The 20,502-nt window shown below is 46.9% G+C and overlaps 1 protein-coding gene across 1 annotated transcript in view; it reads left to right on the top strand.

The window, feature by feature from the left end:
* The window catches only part of LOC136572709 (uncharacterized), a 346,665-nt gene that overhangs the window by 235,354 nt on the left and 90,809 nt on the right, over positions 1 to 20,502 (top strand). Inside the window, exons 70-73 of the mRNA XM_066573580.1 lie at positions 1,426 to 1,565; positions 7,954 to 8,085; positions 8,274 to 8,451; positions 9,654 to 9,802. Coding sequence (XP_066429677.1) covers positions 1,426 to 1,565; positions 7,954 to 8,085; positions 8,274 to 8,451; positions 9,654 to 9,802 — 599 coding nt within the window. The remainder of the gene's footprint in view (positions 1 to 1,425; positions 1,566 to 7,953; positions 8,086 to 8,273; positions 8,452 to 9,653; positions 9,803 to 20,502) is intronic.

Genomic DNA, 20,502 nt, shown 5'->3' on the forward strand with positions numbered 1-20,502 from the left:
TAATGTTTAAAGGTCCCTTCCAGCCAATACCATAAATAATTATAACTTTATGTGGCTGGTTGTTGTGGAATGTTGTTGATATTTGGTATGGTTGCTTGACAACAAGAAGCTCCCGGGCTGCTTGCATAGTGACATGCATGGACTTATCATCAGGGCATGCATCGTTGTGTACACTACCTCCATCTTAATTGGGGCAGCAATAGTCCAGCACCAACCCGGTGCGGGCATGATGACGCGCTGCACTATGTCTGCTGAGATACATGGGCAACACATAATAGGGGCTGAAATTGACTAACTCGTTCTCACTTGGTGTGGGTGAGGATGCAGATATGAATTGGCCTTGTCTATTGAATTCAATTGCTTGGTCATTTCTGATGACAGGGCTTTAGGAGTTTATATATACCCAGCGTAGTCAGCTGATAGTCATTAAGTCCTTCCCTCTTAAGATGTCTCTAACATGGCAAAACATGTCAGGGGGGTTTATAATTTTCTTTTGATCACAGTGCCAATAAGGAAGATGGAACTATGGATTCTGTCAAACACCCTGAAACAACTGTTAGTGTATGACATTGGGGTCGGACATTGATTTGCAGGAATGCTGCCATCCAATAGGTGGTGCTGCAGAGGTATTGTTCCAACTTCCTTATGTGCATATATTACCCACAGGAGCATGAATGGCCTTATAAGTCTCCTCACTCTCCTTCTACGTGCTCTCCTTAAGATGTGATGATACCCCTCTCGATTTTAATCACAATGATATTTTTCTAATGTTCTATGTGAAACCGATGGTGTAGGTTTGTTATTGAGCACACTAGGACAGACATACTGTCCAGACAGGTTTCAGGAGATGGTTTTAATTAATCTAATAAAAGATAGATTTTAGTAGGGATTCTTAAAAGGCAGTTCAGCCTTGTGAGCAATTGATAGTATAGCTTGTGATCACACACATTGTGATTGACATCCCCCTTGCCATCTGACATCAGTTCTAGGCATGCACAATGAGCCAATGAAGTTGAAGTGTATAGACTACTCATTATCAGAGAATACTAGGAAAGGAAACCTAACAGCCCATGCACCAGATTTTAGCAGCTAGCACTGATGTCAACTCCCGTTCATGTTGATCTAATGATACTTCACAGTTTGTTTTATAATTGGGTCAATGGGTGATGGATTGAAGAATTCTAAAAATTGACTGATAACAATTTCTATTTCCTTCTCCATTGATGGGATAGAAAAAAACATTTTCTAGGAAAATATATTCAGATCTCGAATGGATGAAATACAGATTGAAAAACTGATGCAATGTGGTGCCAATTTGTCATTGGTTTTTCAATGCACATGAATTGTCTTCACTGTTAAATTATAAATCCCACCAATACATAGTTATTACATATCTTATTAGAGTCCTATACTGTATATTACTAGGTTCTAGGACCAGCAATACGTAGGAAACATCCACATCTTGGTTATGACCCAGCCAAATACTTTATTTCTCAAGTGAAATCAAATCTCCGAATAATAGTTTGCATTTCTCCATACCATGAGCTTCTGACGATTGCCTCAAGGTAAGCATAATATATATTTTTAAGAATATATGAGAGTTGCTTAATGATTTTACATAGAGATTTTAAAAGGGTTTATATTTTTTTAAAAGTCTATATAAACTCATCTGTGACCTTCCCGATGGTTTAGTGGTACATAAACTGTGGAATAATATACATTTGGACTAGTTTTGTGTTTTTTTCCCAAGGTTTAGATTACATATCTGAGTTTTCAAGGCTGATAATAAATGTGCACGTTAAAACAACTAACTAATTAAAGGAGGAATTTAATTAACAGGACTATTTGTATTCCCAATATCTGTAATTAAGGTACATACTTGCATGGTCCACAAAAGGATTGTGTTTATAAACTGAAACAATTAAAAGGCTTAGATTGATTGCTGATGTACATACGAGGAAGTGTCAGCATATTAATGGGCGTAGCGGTCTAATAAAACTGCAAAACACTAGGATTTAACTATATATATATATATATATATATATATATATATATATATATATATGGCAAATAAAGTTTTGCTCTCATAGAAGTTGGAACTGACTACTTACAGATGTGTTCTTTCTTTACTTTTCACCTGTTTTCAGTTATGCTGAAATAAGTGTGATTGTTCCCAGTAAGAGAAACTAATATCTTGTAGATATGATACCTTAACCCCTTAATGTCCCTTAGCGGCCCTTTTTTTTCTATTTTCAGTTTTTCATCCCCCCTTTTAAAAAATCGGAACTCCTTTATTTATCCAGCGACGTAGTTGTATGAGGGCTTGTTTTTTGATGCAATAAATTGTATTTTTCAATGGTACTATTTAATGAACCATGTAATGTACTGAAAAGCTTTTAAAAAATTTAAAGTGGGGTAAAATGAAAAAAAATGACATCCCGCCAGCTTTCGGTGCATCTTGTTTGTACAGCGTGCAAGCTGCAACAAAAATGACATGATATCTTTATTCTATGGGTCAGTACGATTACTACGATACCAAAGTTATATAGTTTTTTGGTTTTTTTTGCTGTACTATTATTTTTTTCAAACACATTTAATTTTTTTAATTATTTTCTGTCGCCATCTTCTGTGCACAATAACTTTTTTTTTTCATCGACTTTTTTGCAAGACATCCTGTAGTTTATCTTAATACCATTTCAGAATACTTACAACTTTTTGATCACTTTTTATTGCATTTTTTTGGGAGACAGGGTGATCGAAAAAAGTGCATTTCTGGCGTTCTTTCGTTTTTTTTCGGACGACATTCACCGTGTGGGGTAAATAAGGTGTTACTTTGATAGATCAGACTTTTACAGATGCCGCGATACCAAATATGTATTTTTGTTTTATGATTTCGATTTTTTTTTAATTATAGATATGGCAAAAGAGGGGTGATTAAAACTTTTATTCCTTTTTTTTTTACAATCAGTAAAACTTTACTTATCATATTTTCACTTTCTTAAGCCCCCTAGGGTACCACAACTAATCATGCTTTGATCGCTCCTGCAGTGTGATGTAATGCTATAGCATTACATCATACTGCAATCTGACAAGCAGTCTATCAAGCCACCCCACAGGGATGGCTTGATAGGCAATCTGCCAAGACAGCCCTGGAGCCTTTCAGCAGTACCCCAGCTGCCATGACACTCGCATGGCTCCCTGCGATCTCAATATGATGTTCAGTGGATTTAAATGCTGCTGTCAGAATTGACAGCGGCATTTAAAGGGTTAATAACGCTGATCAGCCGGCGGCTGTAATAAACAGCTGACACCCACACTGTATAAAGAGAGGTCGCCCATGATCTCTCTTCATTTGTACCCTAACACTGCATGACATAAATGTACATCCTGGAGCGTTAAGGGGTTAATGGCTAAGAAAAATACATGATGTCAATGCAAGCTTTTGGACCTCACAGGATCCTTCATCAAGGCATAATGAAATGGATCTGAAGAGGCATGCATACATATACACATATACTTATTACAAGGCACAGACATGGTGGGATTAATTTGCACTTAAAAGGATACTACAACAGAAATACAAACATAGATGTGAAGGTTTTATGGTCCCTGAATTAGTGTTAAGAGATCATCAGGCTAAAATAAGTGGCACGAGACGATTAGATTTGAAATTTAAAAAAATCTTGCATAAGGGTACATGATATGGTAGCCTTATGCAGCTAAAACCCTGCCCACACATCGTGGCCAATGGCCACAAAATCTTGCCAGTAAGGGTGCCTACTAGAGATGAGCGAGCGTACTCGTCCGAGCTTGATACTCGTTCGAGTATTAGGGTGTTCGAGATGCTCGTTACTCGAGACGAGTACCACGCGGTGTTCGAGTCACTTTCATTTTCTTCCCTGAGAAATTTGTGCGCTTTTCTGGACAATAGAAAGACAGGTAAGGCATTACAACTTCCTCCTGTGATGTTCCAGCCCTATACCACCCCCCTGCAGTGAGTGGCTGGCGAGATCAGGTGTCACCTGAGTATTAAAATCTGCCCGCCCGCGGCTCGCCACAGATGCATTCTGACAGAGATCAGGGACAGGGCTGCTGATGCCGGAGCTGCTATAGGGAGAGCGTTAGGAGTTATTTTAGGCTTCAAGAACCCCAACGGTCCTTCTTAGGCCATAGTCAGAAATCGCAGATCGCACCTATCTGCGATCTGCGATTCCTGTTCTCTTCTCTATATGCGCTCAATGGGGCCGGCGGCAGCAGCGCCGACCCCATTGAGAATATATAGAAGACAAATCATTCTTCTCTGCCACAGCTGTAACAGCTGTGGCAGAGAAGAACGATGTTTGCCCATTGAATTCAATGGAGCCGGCAATACAGCAGGTTCCACTGAAAGCAATGGGCTGCCGGCGTGCGCGGGATGAATTGTCGGGAAGGGCTTAAATATAGAAGCCCTTCCCTGCAATTCATCCAGAAATGTGTTAAAATAAAAAAAATATATATACTTACCTTGTCCCGGCAGACGGAGTTCAGCGCGGCCGGCAGTGGGTGTGAAGGGGGTGTGAGTCAGACCTGCCTCTGATTGGCTCTATATTTAAGCCCTTCCCGACAATTCATCCCGCGCACGCCAGCAGCCCATTGCTTTCAGTGGAACCGGCTATAAGCATGTAACCCAGGAGAAGTGGCAGCGGAGTGTCATGCAGGCAGTGATTGTGCTTTGTTGGAGGTAGTGTGGTGCTTAGCTAAGTTATGCATTGCTAATGAGGGTTTTTCAGAAGTAAAAGTTGTTGAGAGGGGGGGGACCCACTCTTGCCACTATTGTGGCTTAATAGTGGGACCTGGGAACTTGAGATGCAGCCCAACATGTAGCCCCTCGCCTGCCCTATCCGTTGCTGTGTCGTTCCCATCACTTTCTTGAATTGCCCAGATTTTCACAAATGAAAACCTTAGCGAGCATCGGCGATATACAAAAATGCTCAGGTCGCCCATTGACTTCAATGGGGTTCGTTACTCGAAACGAACCCTCGAGCATCGCGATAATTTCGTCCCGAGTAACGAGCACCCGAGCATTTTGGTGCTCGCTCATCTCTAGTGCCTACCCACTAGCTTTTTTTTTTTCGCTGCATTTTTTTTTCCAATTGTCAATGGGACTTTCTAATGTTAAAAATGCAACCCACAAAAAATGCAAAAACGGCAACTTGCATTTTTTGTGCATTGCGTTTTTAACATTAGAAAGTCCCATTGGCAATTGGAAAAAAAACCGCAGCAAATTTGCAGAAAAAAACCACTAGAGGGTAGGCACCCTTAGGCTTCTTTCACATGAGCACATATCGGCCGGCCATTGCACGGCCGGCCGATATGCACTGTGATCTGATGCATTGGATTCCAATGCATCAGATCACATGGGCGTATTTGCGAGATGTAAAAATGACTGGCCGGCCAATATAGCACCAGGCATTTTTACGTCGAGCCCAAAACATGGTTCTAGAACTATGTTTTTGGCCAGAATACGTCGGGCGGCTGCATGGGTTCCTATGAGAGCCCATGGCAGCAGCCATAGGTGAGAGGGAGTTTAGCAGCGTGGCTGCTAAACTCCTCCCTCTGTTCTCCTCCCCTTCCCCGTGCAGGCTTACCTCTGCACCCCGCTCGGTCTATGCAATGAGAGGGGGTGGGACGGAGCTAAGCGTAGATCCGCCCCGCCTCCGCCAATTGATGGCTATGAAGAAGGTGTGGGGTGTGGGTGGAGCTAAGTGCCCGCCTTGTTCATAACCATCAATGGGAGGAGGCGGGGCGGACTGGCACTTAGCTCCGCCCCTCCAATTGCACAGACCGAGCGTGGAGGAAGATAAGTAAGCCTGCGATGGGGAGGGAGGGGAAATCGGCAATGGCCGATATGCGCTCCTGTGAAAGAAGCCTTGTGCTGACAAAATCATGCAGACGTTGTCTGCCTCAGATGAGTGGAGTTTCAGCTGAATGCTGTAATTGCTAATAAGACTATACCCTGACTCAACACCCAATAGAGTAATGCAAAGATATGATAGCTGGACCAAATTTTTAACAATTTATCAGAAAAAGGAAACCCAATTACTGATGTTTTATGCTAGAATTGAAATACTCTTTTAGGCCTTAGTCAGACGGGCGTTTTTTCGCGCGATTTGCGGATCGCATGACGGATGCGCATCCGCAAATCGCGTGACCGGTGCGCGCAAGTCGCCCGCAAATCGCCCGAAAATCTGCTCCTAGCTGCGTTTCATTAGAAACGGGCCGGAGCTGTCCAGCGCATTGCATTCAATGGAGACGGCAATAGAGCCGCCTCCATTTAAAGCAATGCGCTGCGGGCGAGCCCGGGATGAATTGTCGGTAAATATAAATATATTAAATATATAAGCCCTTCCCTGCAATTCATCCTAAAATGTGTTAAAATAAAAAAAAATTGTATACTCACCTTCTCCCGGCAGCCGGAGCTCCGCGCGGCCGTCCTGCAGTGGGTGTGAAGGGGGTGTGAGTCAGACCTGCCCCCTGATTGGCTCAGCGCTGAGCCAATCAGAGGCATGCCTCACTCACACCCATTCATGACTTCATGAATGGATGTGAGTCAGACCTGCCCCTGATTGGCTCAGCGCTGAGAGGCAGCAGTCACTCACCCATTCATGAATTCATGAATGGGTGTGTGAGTGAAACCGGCCTCTGATTGGTCAGGGCTGTGACCAATCAGAGGCAGATCATTCAGCAGGCGGGGATTTTAAAGCCCCGCCGGCTGAATAGTGCCGAGAAGCAGTTTAGGAGAACTGACTGCGGCCGCGGCTGGACTCCGGCTGCAGTGGAAAGGTGAGTATACAATTTTTTTTTATTTTAACACATTTTAGGATGAATTGCAGGGAAGGGCTTATATATTTAACCCCTTCCCGACAATTCACCCCGCGCACGCCGGCAGCCCATTGCTTTCAATGGAGCGGCTGTATTGCCGCTCCATTGAATTCAATGGGCAAACATCGTTCTTCTCTGCCACAGCTGTTACAGCTGTGGCAGAGAAGAATGATTTGTCTTCTATATGTTCTCAATGGGGTCGGCGCTGCTGCCGACGGCCCCATTGAGCGCATATAGAGAAGAGAACAGGAATCGCAGATCGCAGATAGGTGCGATCTGCGATTTTTTGTTCTATAATTTATCGGACGAGCGCATAAAAAGCGCTCATGTGTCCGATACAATTGCAAAGCAATGGTTTTATAAAATCGCCGGACGCATGCGCATGCGCAAATCGCGCGAAAAACGCCCGTCTGACTAAGGCCTAATAGAGCTATATGCTTCTTGTTGCATTGTATCATAGAGTTAAAAAGGGATACCAGAGTACAGAATACTTGTATTGCATGATATTATATAGATTTAAAACAACTTAATTAATTAGGGTACCAGATTTTCATACATACAGGCATATACTAATATTTGAATAGGAAAGAGGAACCACATCAAGTCTTTTATCTTGCATATTCTGTGATTTTAATGCATTTATATATTCATATATTTTATTTTGGCTCAAGACCCTGACCCAGAATCAGGTCATTTACGACTGATTTAGCACCAGGTTCCCAAGGAACAAGTGATGCGCTCCAGGAGAAAGGCAATGGGGCTTTCTGACCACAATCTGGTCTTGAGGCTTGTGGTTCTACACGCCGGGGTGAGGAGAACCCCCCCCCCCTTCCCCCCCGTCCTGGCTATCCCAGGCCAACCTGGGCTCCTCGGCACTGCGGAATCATCACATGTAGTGGGATTCTGATTTAGAGACATTCATTCATAAACCCACAGATGGTAGCTTTGCCCCATTGGCTCCTCAGTCAAGCACATACACCAAATGCCTGAACCTGCGGTTCCTCTCATACTGAGAAAGATTACTATTGTGACATCAAGATCGTCAGTAGTGTAAAACTAATCTATCTAATGACATCTATATTTCTACAATAGAAATTATCCTGGATTCTTAACTGGTTGCCAGCTAATCTGGATTGACAGCTGGTCACAAGATGTTATTAACAGGGAAGCCAAACACTACATAATGCAACATAGGATTATGGAAACCCACACAGAAGAAACACGGTACGACTGCTATTCATATGCTATTGTAAATAGATCAGCATTCATGGAACATGTTCTGTATTATTCATATGCATTTGTATGGAACTGTTTCTGCTTTAATGAGAATACATTGTTAATGATCGGAAATGAAGCTTAAAATGGAAAAACATGTTTACTTCACTAATTCTTATTTTCCATTGTGTTTTCAGTGAAATTATAGCAACAGCTATTACCTTGATTCATAGTTATATGCTCCATGACAATGACCAAGTTTTATGGACAGGAAACGGTAAACCTAGTATATTTTCCGAGAATGCAGAGGAGGCTGACCAGAGTAACTGTGATGTGGGTCCTGCCCAGTTTCCCTACTGCAAAATTATTACTCAGGTATAGACTATGAAACATATCTGGATTCTCTGAAGGATGATCAGCTGAACAGCACAGATCTGATACCTAATTGGTCACACATGTTCTCAGCAGGAGTAATGGGGTATTGCAGGGCACCCATTCAAATGTATGGTCATGTAAAACATGGTGGTCTGAGGTCCTCCTGAGTAAAAGATCCTCTCCAATCTGACTAATGGATTAGGGTGTAAAAAGAATACATTTGGTGGAATTTATCAAGTGCTGAGCACCACTATTTTGATGTTAAAGTTTGGGCAGATACCCTTTTTGTTCTAATATCTGCAACTATTTATTCTTATCAACGCCTTTGAAAAATGGTGAGAAAATGTGATGGAATTTAATAGGAGGGGTGTGGCTCATATCCTTCTGAGAGATTATTTAATTTCAAGCCAGACAGCGGTGCAAAAACCCATGCAAATCCACACCTGCTCATAGCTGGCATGGATATCATTTTCTGGCTTAATGGAAGCCCAAGATGCACCAAATTTATTAAGTGGTGTGTGCGTTTTAATATATTTAGCATATTTTATTCCAAAGCAACTGAGTTTAAATTGTGTATGAAATGCCAGTCTTCATAAATCTGCTCCATAAATTTTTGCTTCAACCCCTTCTAATGTTTAAAGGGGTTTTCCATGGAAATACTATTGATGACCTATCCTCAGAATAGGTCATCAATAGTTGATCAGCTGGGGTCCACAGCTCAGGACTCCCACCAATCAGCTGAGCAGGCGCATACTGTCAGTGCTGCAGGAACAGAGGTTGCAGGGGAAGCCTTCACGCCAAACTCCGTATAGCGGCCGTCGCTTGTAAGTGAAGGAACAGCTCTCATTGAAATCAATAGAAACCATGCTTGCAGTTACAAGTGCCGGCCACCACATGGGAGGTTGGCGCCGAGGTTTCCGCACCAACCTGTGTTATTGCAGCGCTGAGAGCATGCGCCCGCTCAGCTGATCAGTCGGGGTCCTGAGCAGCGGACCCCAGCCAATCAACTATTGATGACCTATCCTAAATAAATGGTTCCTAGTATTGGTGAGGGTCAGTTTATTGTGAAAAGGTACCTGCTCCCGGTATTTTGAATAATAATGTAAGATTCAATAGCAACGACCAACAAGGGTATGAATAGTTTGTAATACATTGGAATTGCTGTGTATGCATTGACATGTATATAAACTCTCACCATCCAGGAAAAACTCAAGCTTCTATTTTCGGAGAAAACAGTAATGGCAGACAAAGTTTATGTTGGCCCCAGCACATTACAAATGTTCTTGGAAAACTTTAAATGTATCTTTCTAAAGAAAATGGAAGAACAACATACAACAAATAATCTACTAAAGTAAGTATTGATTGTGTTCTTGTATTCGATAACTGTAATAGTCTTAAAGGGGCACAAACTTTTCAGACAACTAAAGGTCATCTACAAGCTTGTGTTAGGCTCATCATTTCTATAATATACTTGTATTAAAATGTTGTTGCTTACCACTGTAAATCACGTTTGAAGTGGCTGCCATTATGGCACTCCCTTCCAGCCTCCCTGCAATCCACTCTTTGTCAATAGGTACAGAATGTTTCTATAGCAACAGGGGGAGGGGCTGCATTCACAGGATGCAGGCTGACAGATCTGCAGAGACTGTGATAATAGTATCCACAGTCTCTGCCTCTCCTGCTGTTACAGCGTGTGGGTGTCTGTCTGAGTGTACACACACATTTTAGTGGGTTTACTAACTATTTGGCTAGAATGTTTTTAAATGCCTGATCATCTCAGGAAAATATAGGGGTGGGCATTCAGATACTGCCTCCCTGCTGATTGGACCAGAGATAGGGCAAGAGAAGTTAAGGCAAGAATTTCAGGACAGTGAACTACAGAATGCTACATGCTCCCGGCCTCTAAGTGGACTTCAACCATCAGAGCAACAAAAAAATGGGGAAAACCACCTGAAAATAAGAATTTACAGACATGAAACAGGTTGCAAACAGTGGCAATTAAGAGAGTAAGGAGAATACACCCTTAGAAGCTTGATTAGGTGGGAATTTCAGTTATTATTAGAGATGAGCGAACGTACTCGTCCGAGCTTGATGCTCGGGCGAATATTAGGGTGTTCGGGATGCTCGTTACTCGTAACGAGCACCACGCGATGTTCGGGTTACTTTCACTTTCCTCTCTGAGACGTTAGCGCGCTTTTCTGGCCAATTGAAAGACAGGGAAGGCATTACAACTTCCCCCTGTGATGTTCCAGCCCTATACCACCCCCCTGCTGTGAGTGGCTGGGGAGATCAGATGTCACCCGAGTATAAAAGTCGGCCCCTCCCGCGGCTCGCCTCAGATGCGTTGTGAGATAGCTGAGGGACAGTGCTATAGTGTTGGAGCTGCTGTAGGGAGAGCGTTAGGAGTTAGTGTAGGCTTCAAGAACCCCAACGGTCCTTCTTAGGGCCACATCTAACAGTGTGCAGTAGTGTGGAGGCTGCTGTTAGCAGTGTTGCACATTTTTTTTTTTTCCAAATCGGCCGTGCAGAGCATTGCGCCCTGCAGTAATACTACAGGGACAGAAGTGGTGGTTAGGCAGGGAGAGTGTTAGGAGTTAGTGTAGGCTTCAAGAACCCTAACGGTCCTTCTTAGGGCCACATCTAACAGTGTGCAGTACTGTGGAGGCTGCTGTCAGCAGTGTTGCACATTTTTTTTTTTCCCAAATCGGCCGTGCAGAGCATTGCGCCCTGCAGTAATACTCCAGGGACAGAATTGTGTAGGCAGGGCCAGAAGACATATTTTATTGATTGAATATACGCAGTGGGCCTTTCCTTTTAAAAAAAAGGGCAAAAATTCTATTTGGCCTGCAGGCTTGCGCCAATTTATTTCCTGGCTGGGAAATCACCGCTCTGCTGCAGTTAATAACACTGCAGTTCTGTGACACACTGCAGGGCCACAACACATTTATTATTGATTGAATATACGCAGTGGGCCTTTCCTTTAAAAAAAAAAGGGCAACTATTCTATTTGGCCTGCCTCTGACAGTCCTCAGCGTTCTGGGTACGTGTGTGCTGGGTGGAGAACGTTAAAAAAATCATACGCAGCCAGCTAAATTTAACAGCAGGCTTGCGCCAATTTATTTCCTGGCTGGGAAATCACCGCTCTGCTGCAGTTAATAACACTGCAGTTCTGTGACACACAGCAGGGCCACAACACATTATTGATTGAATATAGTCAGTGGGCCTTTCCTTTAAAAAAAAAAGGGCAAAAATTGTATTTGGCCTGCCTCTGACAGTCCTCAGCGTTCTGGGTACGTGTGTGCTGGGTGGAGAACGTAAAAAAAATCATACGCAGCCAGCTAAGTTTAACAGCAGGCTTGCGCCAATTTATTTCCTGGCTGGGAAATCACCGCTCTGCTGTAGTTAATAACTGTGCAACACTGCAGTTCTGTGACACACTGCAGGGCCACAACACATTTATTATTGATTGAATATACGCAGTGGGCCTTTCCTTTAAAAAAAAAGGGCAACTATTCTATTTGGCCTGCCTCTGACAGTCCTCAGCGTTCTGGGTACGTGTGTGCTGGGTGGAGAACGTTAAAAAAATTATACGCAGCCAGCTAAGTTTAACAGCAGGCTTGCGCCAATTTATTTCCTGGCTGGGAAATCACCGCTCTGCTGCAGTTAATAACACTGCAGTTCTGTGACACACTGCAGGGCCACAACACATTATTGATTGAATATAGTCAGTGGGCCTTTCCTTTTAAAAAAAAAGGGCAAAAATTCTATTTGGCCTGCCTCTGACAGTCCTCAGCGTTCTGGGTACGTGTGTGCTGGGTGGAGAACGTAAAAAAAATCATACGCAGCCAGCTAAGTTTAACAGCAGGCTTGCGCCAATTTATTTCCTGGCTGGGAAATCACCGCTCTGCTGTAGTTAATAACTGTGCAACACTGCAGTTCTGTGACACACAGCAGGGCCACAACACATTTATTATTGATTGAATATACGCAGTGGGCCTTTCCTTTAAAAAAAAAGGGCAACTATTCTATTTGGCCTGCCTCTGACAGTCCTCAGCGTTCTGGGTACGTGTGTGCTGGGTGGAGAACGTTAAAAAAATCATACGCAGCCAGCTAAGTTTAACAGCAGGCTTGCGCCAATTTATTTCCTGGCTGGGAAATCAAATCACTGGTAATACAGCATGCTGAGGGGTAGGGGTAGGCCTAGAGGACGTGGACGCGGCCGAGGACACGTAGGCCCAAGTGAGGGTGTGGGCACAGGCCGAGCTCCTGATCCAGGTGTATCGCAGCCGACTGCTGCGCGATTAGGAGAGAGGCACGTTTCTGGCGTCCCCACATTCATCGCACAATTAATGGGTCCACGCGGGAGACCTTTATTAGAAAATGAGCAGTGTGAGCAGGTCCTGTCGTGGATGGCAGAAAGTGCTTCGAGCAACCTATCATCCACCCACAGTTCTGCGCCGTCCAGTGCTGCAAATCCGAATCCTCTGGCTGCTGCTCCTCCTTCCTCCCAGCCTCCTCACTCCACTACAATGACACATGCTCAGGAGTGGGAAGACTCCCAGTGGTGTGCAACCTTTGTCGTGCCAAGATCAGCCGGGGAGCCACCACCAGCATGCGCAGACATATGATGGCCAAGCACCCCACAAGGTGGGACGAAGGCCGTTCACCGCCTCCGGTTTGCACCGCTGCCTCTCCCCTTGTGCCCCAACCTGCCACTGAGATCCAACCCCCCTCTGAGGACACAGGCACTACCGTCTCCTGGCCTGCACCCACACCCTCACCTCCGCTATCCTCGGCCCCATCCAGCAATGTCTCGCACCGTCCAGCCGTTGCTAACGCAAGTCTTTGAGCGCCAGCGCAAGTACGCCGCCACGCACCCGCACGCTCAAGCGTTAACCGTCCACATAGCGAAATTTATCAGCCTTGAGATGCTGCCGTATAGGGTTGTGGAAACGGAGTCCTTCAAAAGTATGATGGCGGCGGCAGCCCAGCGCTATTCAGTTCCCAGTCGCCACTACTTTTCCCGATGTGCCATCCCAGCCCTGCACGACCACGTCTCCCGCAACATTGTACGCGCCCTCACCAACGCGGTTACTGCCAAGGTCCACTTAACAACGGACACGTGGACAAGCACAGGCGGGCAGGGCCACTATATCTCCCTGACGGCACATTGGGTGAATTTAGTGGAGGCTGGGACAGAGTCAGAGCCTGGGACCGCTCACGTCCTACCCACCCCCAGAATTGCGGGCCCCAGCTCGGTGGTGGTATCTTCGGCGGTGTATGCTTCCTCCACTAAACCACACTCCTCCTCCTCCTCCGCAACCTCTGTCTCGCAATCTAGATGTGTCAGCAGCAGCAGGACGTCGCCAGCAGTCGGTGTCGCGCGGCGTGGCAGCACAGCGGTGGGCAAGCGTCAGCAGGCCGTGCTGAAACTACTCAGCTTAGGAGATAAGAGGCACACGGCCCACGAACTGCTGCGGGGTCTGACAGAGCAGACCGACCGTTGGCTTGCGCCGCTGAGCCTCCAACCGGGCATGGTCGTGTGTGACAACGGCCGTAACCTGGTGGCGGCTCTGCAGCTCGGCAGCCTCACGCACGTGCCATGCCTGGCCCACGTCTTTAATTTGGTGGTTCAGCGCTTTCTGAAAAGCTACCCACGCTTGTCAGACCTGCTCGTAAAGGTGCGCCGGCTCTGCGCACATTTCCGCAAGTCCCACACGGACGCTGCCACCCTGCGCACCCTGCAACATCGGTTTAATCTGCCAGTGCACCGACTGCTGTGCGACGTGCCCACACGGTGGAACTCTACGCTCCACATGTTGGCCAGGCTCTATGAGCAGCGTAGAGCTATAGTGGAATACCAACTCCAACATGGGCGGCGCAGTGGGAGTCAGCCTCCTCAATTCTTTTCAGAAGAGTGGGCCTGGTTGGCAGACATCTGCCAGGTCCTTGGAAAGTTTGAGGAGTCTACCCAGGTGGTGAGCGGGGATGCTGCAATCATTAGCGTCACCATTCCTCTGCTATGCCTCTTGAAAAGTTCCCTGCAAAGCATAAAGGCAGATGCTTTGCGCTCGGAAACGGAGGCGGGGGAAGACAGTATGTCGCTGGATAGTCAGAGCACCCTCCTGTCTATGTCTCAGCGCGTTGAGGAGGAGGAGGAGGAGGGGGGGGAGGATGAGGAGGAGGGGGAAGAGACAGCTTGGCCCACTGCTGACGGTACCCATGCTGCTTGCCTGTCATCCTTTCAGCGTGTATGACCTGAGGAGGAGGAGGAGGAGGAGGATCCTGAAAGTGATCTTCCTAGTGAAGACAGCCATGTGTTGCGTACAGGTACCCTGGCACACATGGCTGACTTCATGTTAGGATGCCTTTCTCGTGACCCTTGCGTTGCACGTATTCTGGCCACTACGGATTACTGGGTGTACACACTGCTCGACCCACGGTATAAGGAGAACCTTTCCACTCTCATTCCTGAAGAGGAAAGGGGTTCGAGAGTGTTGCTATACCACAGGACCCTGGCGGACAAGCTGATGGTAAAATGCCCATCCGACAGCGCTAGTGGCAGAAGGCGCAGTTCCGAGGGCCAGGTAGCAGGGGAGGTGCGGAGATCGAGCAGCATGTACAGCACAGGCAGTGCAACACTCTTTAAGGCCCTGGACAGCTTTATGGCTCCCCAGCAAGACTGTGTCACCGCTCCCCAGTCAAGGCTGAGTCGGCGGGAGCACTGTAAAAGGATGGTGAGGGAGTACGCAGCCGATCGCACGACCGTCCTCCGTGACGCCTCTGCCCCCTACAACTACTGGGTGTCGAAGCTGGACACGTGGCCTGAACTCGCGCTGTATGCCCTGGAGGTGCTTGCTTGTCCTGCGGCTAGCGTCTTGTCAGAGAGTGTGTTTAGTGTGGCTGGGGGAATCATCACAGATAAGCGTACCCGCCTGTCAACCGACAGTGCCGACAGGCTTACACTCATCAAGATGAACAAAGCCTGGATTTCCCCAGACTTCTCTTCTCCACCAGCGGACAGCAGCGATACCTAAGCAATACGTAGGCTGCACCCGCGGATGGAAGCATCGTTCTCAATCACCATCCAAAACGGGGACATTTCTGCTTCATCAATCTGTGTATAATATTCCTCCTCCTCCTCCTGCTTCTCCTCCTGAAACCTCACGTAATCATGCCGAACGGGCAATTTTTCTTAGGGCCACAAGGCTCACTCATATAATTTTTCTAAACCATTTTTATACGTTTCAATGCTCTTAAAAGCGTTGAAACTTTAACTTGAACCAATTTTTCATTAAACTGGGCTGCCTCCAGGCCTAGTTACAAATTAAGCCACATTAACCAAAGCGATTAATGGGTTTCACCTGCCATCTTGGTTGGGCATGGCCAATTTTTTCTGAGGTACATTATTACTGTTGGTACACCAATTTTTTTGGGCCCTCACCTACAGTGTAATCATAGTAATTTCTATGTTCTTCGCCTGCACTCATGGTTCAGAAAGGTGTGTGGGGTTGGCTACATAAATGTCTATACTGCAGCAACTGAAATGTGAAAGAGACTGTTATCTCCCTAAACTGCTGCAATGGGAATGTTACTGGGGCCTGTCTTGAGTGCTTCTATTACTGAAATGGAACTAAGACTGCGCTCCCCCTATACTGCTGCTAGTGATATGTTAGTGGGGCCTGTCCTAATGCTACCGCTGAAATGTTAATAATTCTGGGCTCTGCCTATACCACTGCTAATGGTATGTCACTGGGGTGTGGAAATAGAGGCTTCACAAAGACATGATGGCGGCGAGGCCATTTCCCACCAACGCTGTAACTGTTAAAGGAGATGTCCCGAGGCAGCAAGTGGGGTTATACACTTCTGTATGGCCATAATAATGCACTTTGTAATATACATTGTGCATTAATTATGAGCCATACAGAAGTTATAAAAAGTTTTTTACTTACCTGCTCCGTTGCTAGCGTCCTGGTCTCCATGGTGCCGACTAATTTTTGGCCTCCGATGGCCAAATTAGCCGCGCTTGCGCAGTCCGGGTCTTCTGCTGTTCTCTATGGGGCTCCGTGTAGCTCCGTGTAGCTCCGCCCCGTCACGTGCCGATTCCAGCCAATCAGGAGGCTGGAATCGGCAGTGGACCGCACAGAAGAGCTGCGGTCCACGAAGATAGAGGATCCCGGCGGCCATCTTCAGCGGTAAGTATTGAAGTCACCGGACCGCCGGGATTCAGGTAAGCGCTGTGCGGGTGGTTTTTTTAACCCCTGCATCGGGGTTGTCTCGCGCCGAACGGGGGGGGGGTTTAAAAAAAAAAAAACCCGTTTCGGCGCGGGACATCTCCTTTAAGGTGCATATAACCACGGACACGTGGAGAGGACACATAGTGCCTCCAAAACATCCCCCTCCTCCTCCAACAATGAAAACATTCTTGGCAAATACCTTTGCATTGGTCCGTCTGGTGGCAGTCCAAGAATTTCACCTTTAACGACACAACAAGAGAGCACCACCACCATCCCCCCGCCACGGCCCACTTAATCCTGGCCACATTCCGAAAACCAACTACATAAAACCGCGCTACTAGGTCCGCAGTCACCACCACATTACCACCAACGAGGTTACTGTTAAGGTACATATTACCAGTCTGACTGGGGCATGCAGTGTGGGCCGAAGCCCACCTGTATTGTATCTGACGTTAGCTATGCTGAGTAGGGCACTGCAATGGGATATATTTATGTACCGCCGGTGGGTTCCAGGGAGCCACCCATGCTGTAGGTGCACACAGAGTTTAACCTACATCTGTCCACTTGTAAAGAACCCCAGTCAGACTGGGGCATGCAGTGTGGGCCGAAGCCCACCTGTATTAAGCACGACATTACCTCAGCTGTGATGGGCAATGCAATGGGATTTATTTATGTACCGCCGGTGGCTTCCTGGCACCCACCCATGCTGTGGGTGCACAGGGAGTTGTTACTACATCTGTCCACTTGTAAAGAACCCCAGTCTGACTGGGGCATGCAGTGTGGGCCGAAGCCCACCTGCATTAACCACGACATTACCTCAGCTGTGATGGGCAATGCAATGGGATTTATTTATGTACCGCCGGTGGCTTCCTGGCACCCACCCATGCTGTGGGTGCACAGGGAGTTGTTACTACATCTGTCCACTTGTAAAGAACCCCAGTCTGACTGGGGCATGCAGTGTGGGCCAAAGCCCACCTGCATTAACCACGACATTACCTCAGCTGTGATGGGCAATGCAATGGGATTTATTTATGTACCACCGGTGGGTTCCAGGGAGCCACCCATGCTGTAGGTGCACACGGAGTTTAACCTACATCTGTCCACTTGTAAAGAACCCCAGTCTGACTGGGGCATGCATTGTGGGCCGAAGCCCACCTGCATTAACCACAACATTACCTCAGCTGTGATGGGCAATGCAATGGGATTTATTTATGTACCACCGGTGGGTTCCAGGGAGCCACCCATGCTGTGGGTCCACAGGGAGTTGTTACTACATCTGTCCACTTGTAAAGAACCCCAGTCTGACTGGGGCATGCAGTGTGGGCTGAAGCCCACCTGCATTAACCACGACATTACCTCAGCTGTGATGGGCAATGCAATGGGATTTATTTATGTACCGGTGGTGGCTTCCTGGCACCCACCCATGCTGTGGGTCCACAGGGAGTTGTTACTACATCTCTCCACTTGTAAAGAACCCCAGTCTGACTGGGGCATGCAGTGTGGGCCGAAGCCCACCTGCATTAACCACGACATTACCTCAGCTATGATTGGCAATGCAATGGGATTTATTTATGTACCACCGGTGGGTTACAGGGAGCCACCCATGCTGTAGGTGCACACGGAGTTTAACCTACATCTGTCCACTTGTAAAGAACCCCAGTCTGACTGTGGCATGCAGTGTGGGCCGAAGCCCACCTGCATTAACCACGACATTACCTCAGCTGTGATGGGCAATGCAATGGGATATTTTTATGTACTGCCGGTGGGTTCCAGGGAGCCACCCATGCTGTGGGTGCACACTGAATTCCCATTGCGGAGTTGTACCTGCCTGTGACTATTTATAAAAAACCGCGGTCTGACTGGGCCATGCAGACATCTTGACAGAATGAATAGTGTGTGGCACATAGGTTCCCCATTGCTATGCCCACGTGTGCAGCTCCAGATGGAGGTGGCACAGGATTGGATTTCTCATTGCTTCTGTACAGCATTGTGGACTATCGGCCCGCCCCTTTTATGGGGGGGGTCGCTGCCTAGGCATGCCAACCCTCTGCAGTGTGTGCCTGCTTTTCCTCTGGCAGACGCACTTATAAATAGACATGAGGGTGGCGTGGCATGAGGGCAGCTGAAGGCTGGGCAGGGACAATTTGGTGTACGCTGTGGACACTGTCGTGTGGGGGGGGGGGTTGGGCAGCATGTAACCCAGGAGAAGTGGCAGCGGAGTGTCATGCAGGCAGTGATTGTGCTTTGTTGGAGGTAGTGTGGTGCTTAGCTAAGGTATGCCATGCTAATGAGGGCTTTTCAGAAGTAAAAGTTGTTGGGAGGGGGGGGGGCCCACTCTTGCCGGTATTGTGGCTTAATAGTGGGACCTGTGAACTTGAGATGCAGCCCAACATGTAGCCCCTCGCCTGCCCTATCCGTTGCTGTGTCGTTCCCATCACTTTCTTGAATTGCCCAGATTTTCACACATGAAAACCTTAGCGAGCATCGGCGAAATACAAAAATGCTCGGGTTGCCCATTGACTTCAATGGGGTTCGTTACTCGAAACGAACCCTCGAGCATCGCGAAAAATTCATCTCGAGTAACGAGCACCCGAGCATTTTGGTGCTCGCTCATCTCTAGTTATTATCTAAAAGATCTTTAGGGTAGGTTCACACAGCTTGGATTTGCTGTAAAAAATTTCTGCTATAGATCTGCAGGAAAATCTGCAGAGGTAAAAATACATCAAATTTTTGATGCAGATTTTGGTGTACATAAGGGCTTAGTCACACGGGCGCATCGGCGCCCGTGTTACTGCAGGGAAGAGACGGTCGCTCTTTAGGACGGACTTCTCTCTGCAGCGCCGGAGAAAAGAACATGTGACCGGCTTCATTGCCGGTCATGTGTTCTTTCTTCTGCACTGTGAGGAGTCGTCCGTCCTGCAGTAAGGGCACAGTCACACGGGCGCATCGGCGCCCGTGTACGGGTGCAGATGCGCCCGTGTGACTAAGTCCTTAGGTGTGGATCTTCTGCCGCAGATTTTTTTCTAGGTTTTTTTTAAGGAAAGAAATCATTCATTTAAAATGTGCACTTGTGAATTTTGCTGTGGATTGACAAGTAATATACTGCAAAATCTGCAATTACACATTTTAAGGCCTCTTTCACACGAGTGATAAAACGCTAGTCGAAAATTGTGACCATTTGAAGCATTGGATTCCAATGCATTTGTTCAGATGGGTGCTTTTCCAGTGTGTAAAATTGGCCGACCAAAAAACATAGCGCATGCGCGTTCCAGCCGGACGCTTTTACGCGATGTCGGAAAAGATAGGACGTGTCCTATCTTTTTCAGGAAATACACTGGCAGTTCCTATAGACTCCTATGGGAGCCGTCAAAAATGGGAAGGGGGAGGAAGTTTAGCAGTGGCTCTCATTGTTAAAGTCCCCCACCCCTCCTTGCTGGCAGCTCCCACAGGCTGGGGAGGGAGGGAGAGGGAGTTTGGCACAACTAGCTGTAGCAGTCGGCAAGGGGTGGAGACAGGAAGAGAAGGGGGAGGGAGTTTAGCAGAGCTGAACTCTCTCCCCCCAGCCAATGGTATTCCGGGCTGTGGCATATATACGCCTGGCCATCTGAATGGGCAAGAAAATGGGGATGCAGATGTGACTTAGTCACGGCTGCCTCTCGTTCATGTGATTTTTGGCTGCGAATCAGGTGGCCTAAAATCGCAGCACCCACATGGGAAACAGGCATTATGTGGATATATTGCAGATTTTTACTACTCTGTAGTCAATGACAACACAACTCTAAATGCCCATCTCACTAGAATGTTCCCAAGTATC

Source organism: Eleutherodactylus coqui, chromosome 1, assembly GCF_035609145.1.
Source record: "Eleutherodactylus coqui strain aEleCoq1 chromosome 1, aEleCoq1.hap1, whole genome shotgun sequence".
Taxonomy (NCBI): domain Eukaryota; kingdom Metazoa; phylum Chordata; class Amphibia; order Anura; family Eleutherodactylidae; genus Eleutherodactylus; species Eleutherodactylus coqui.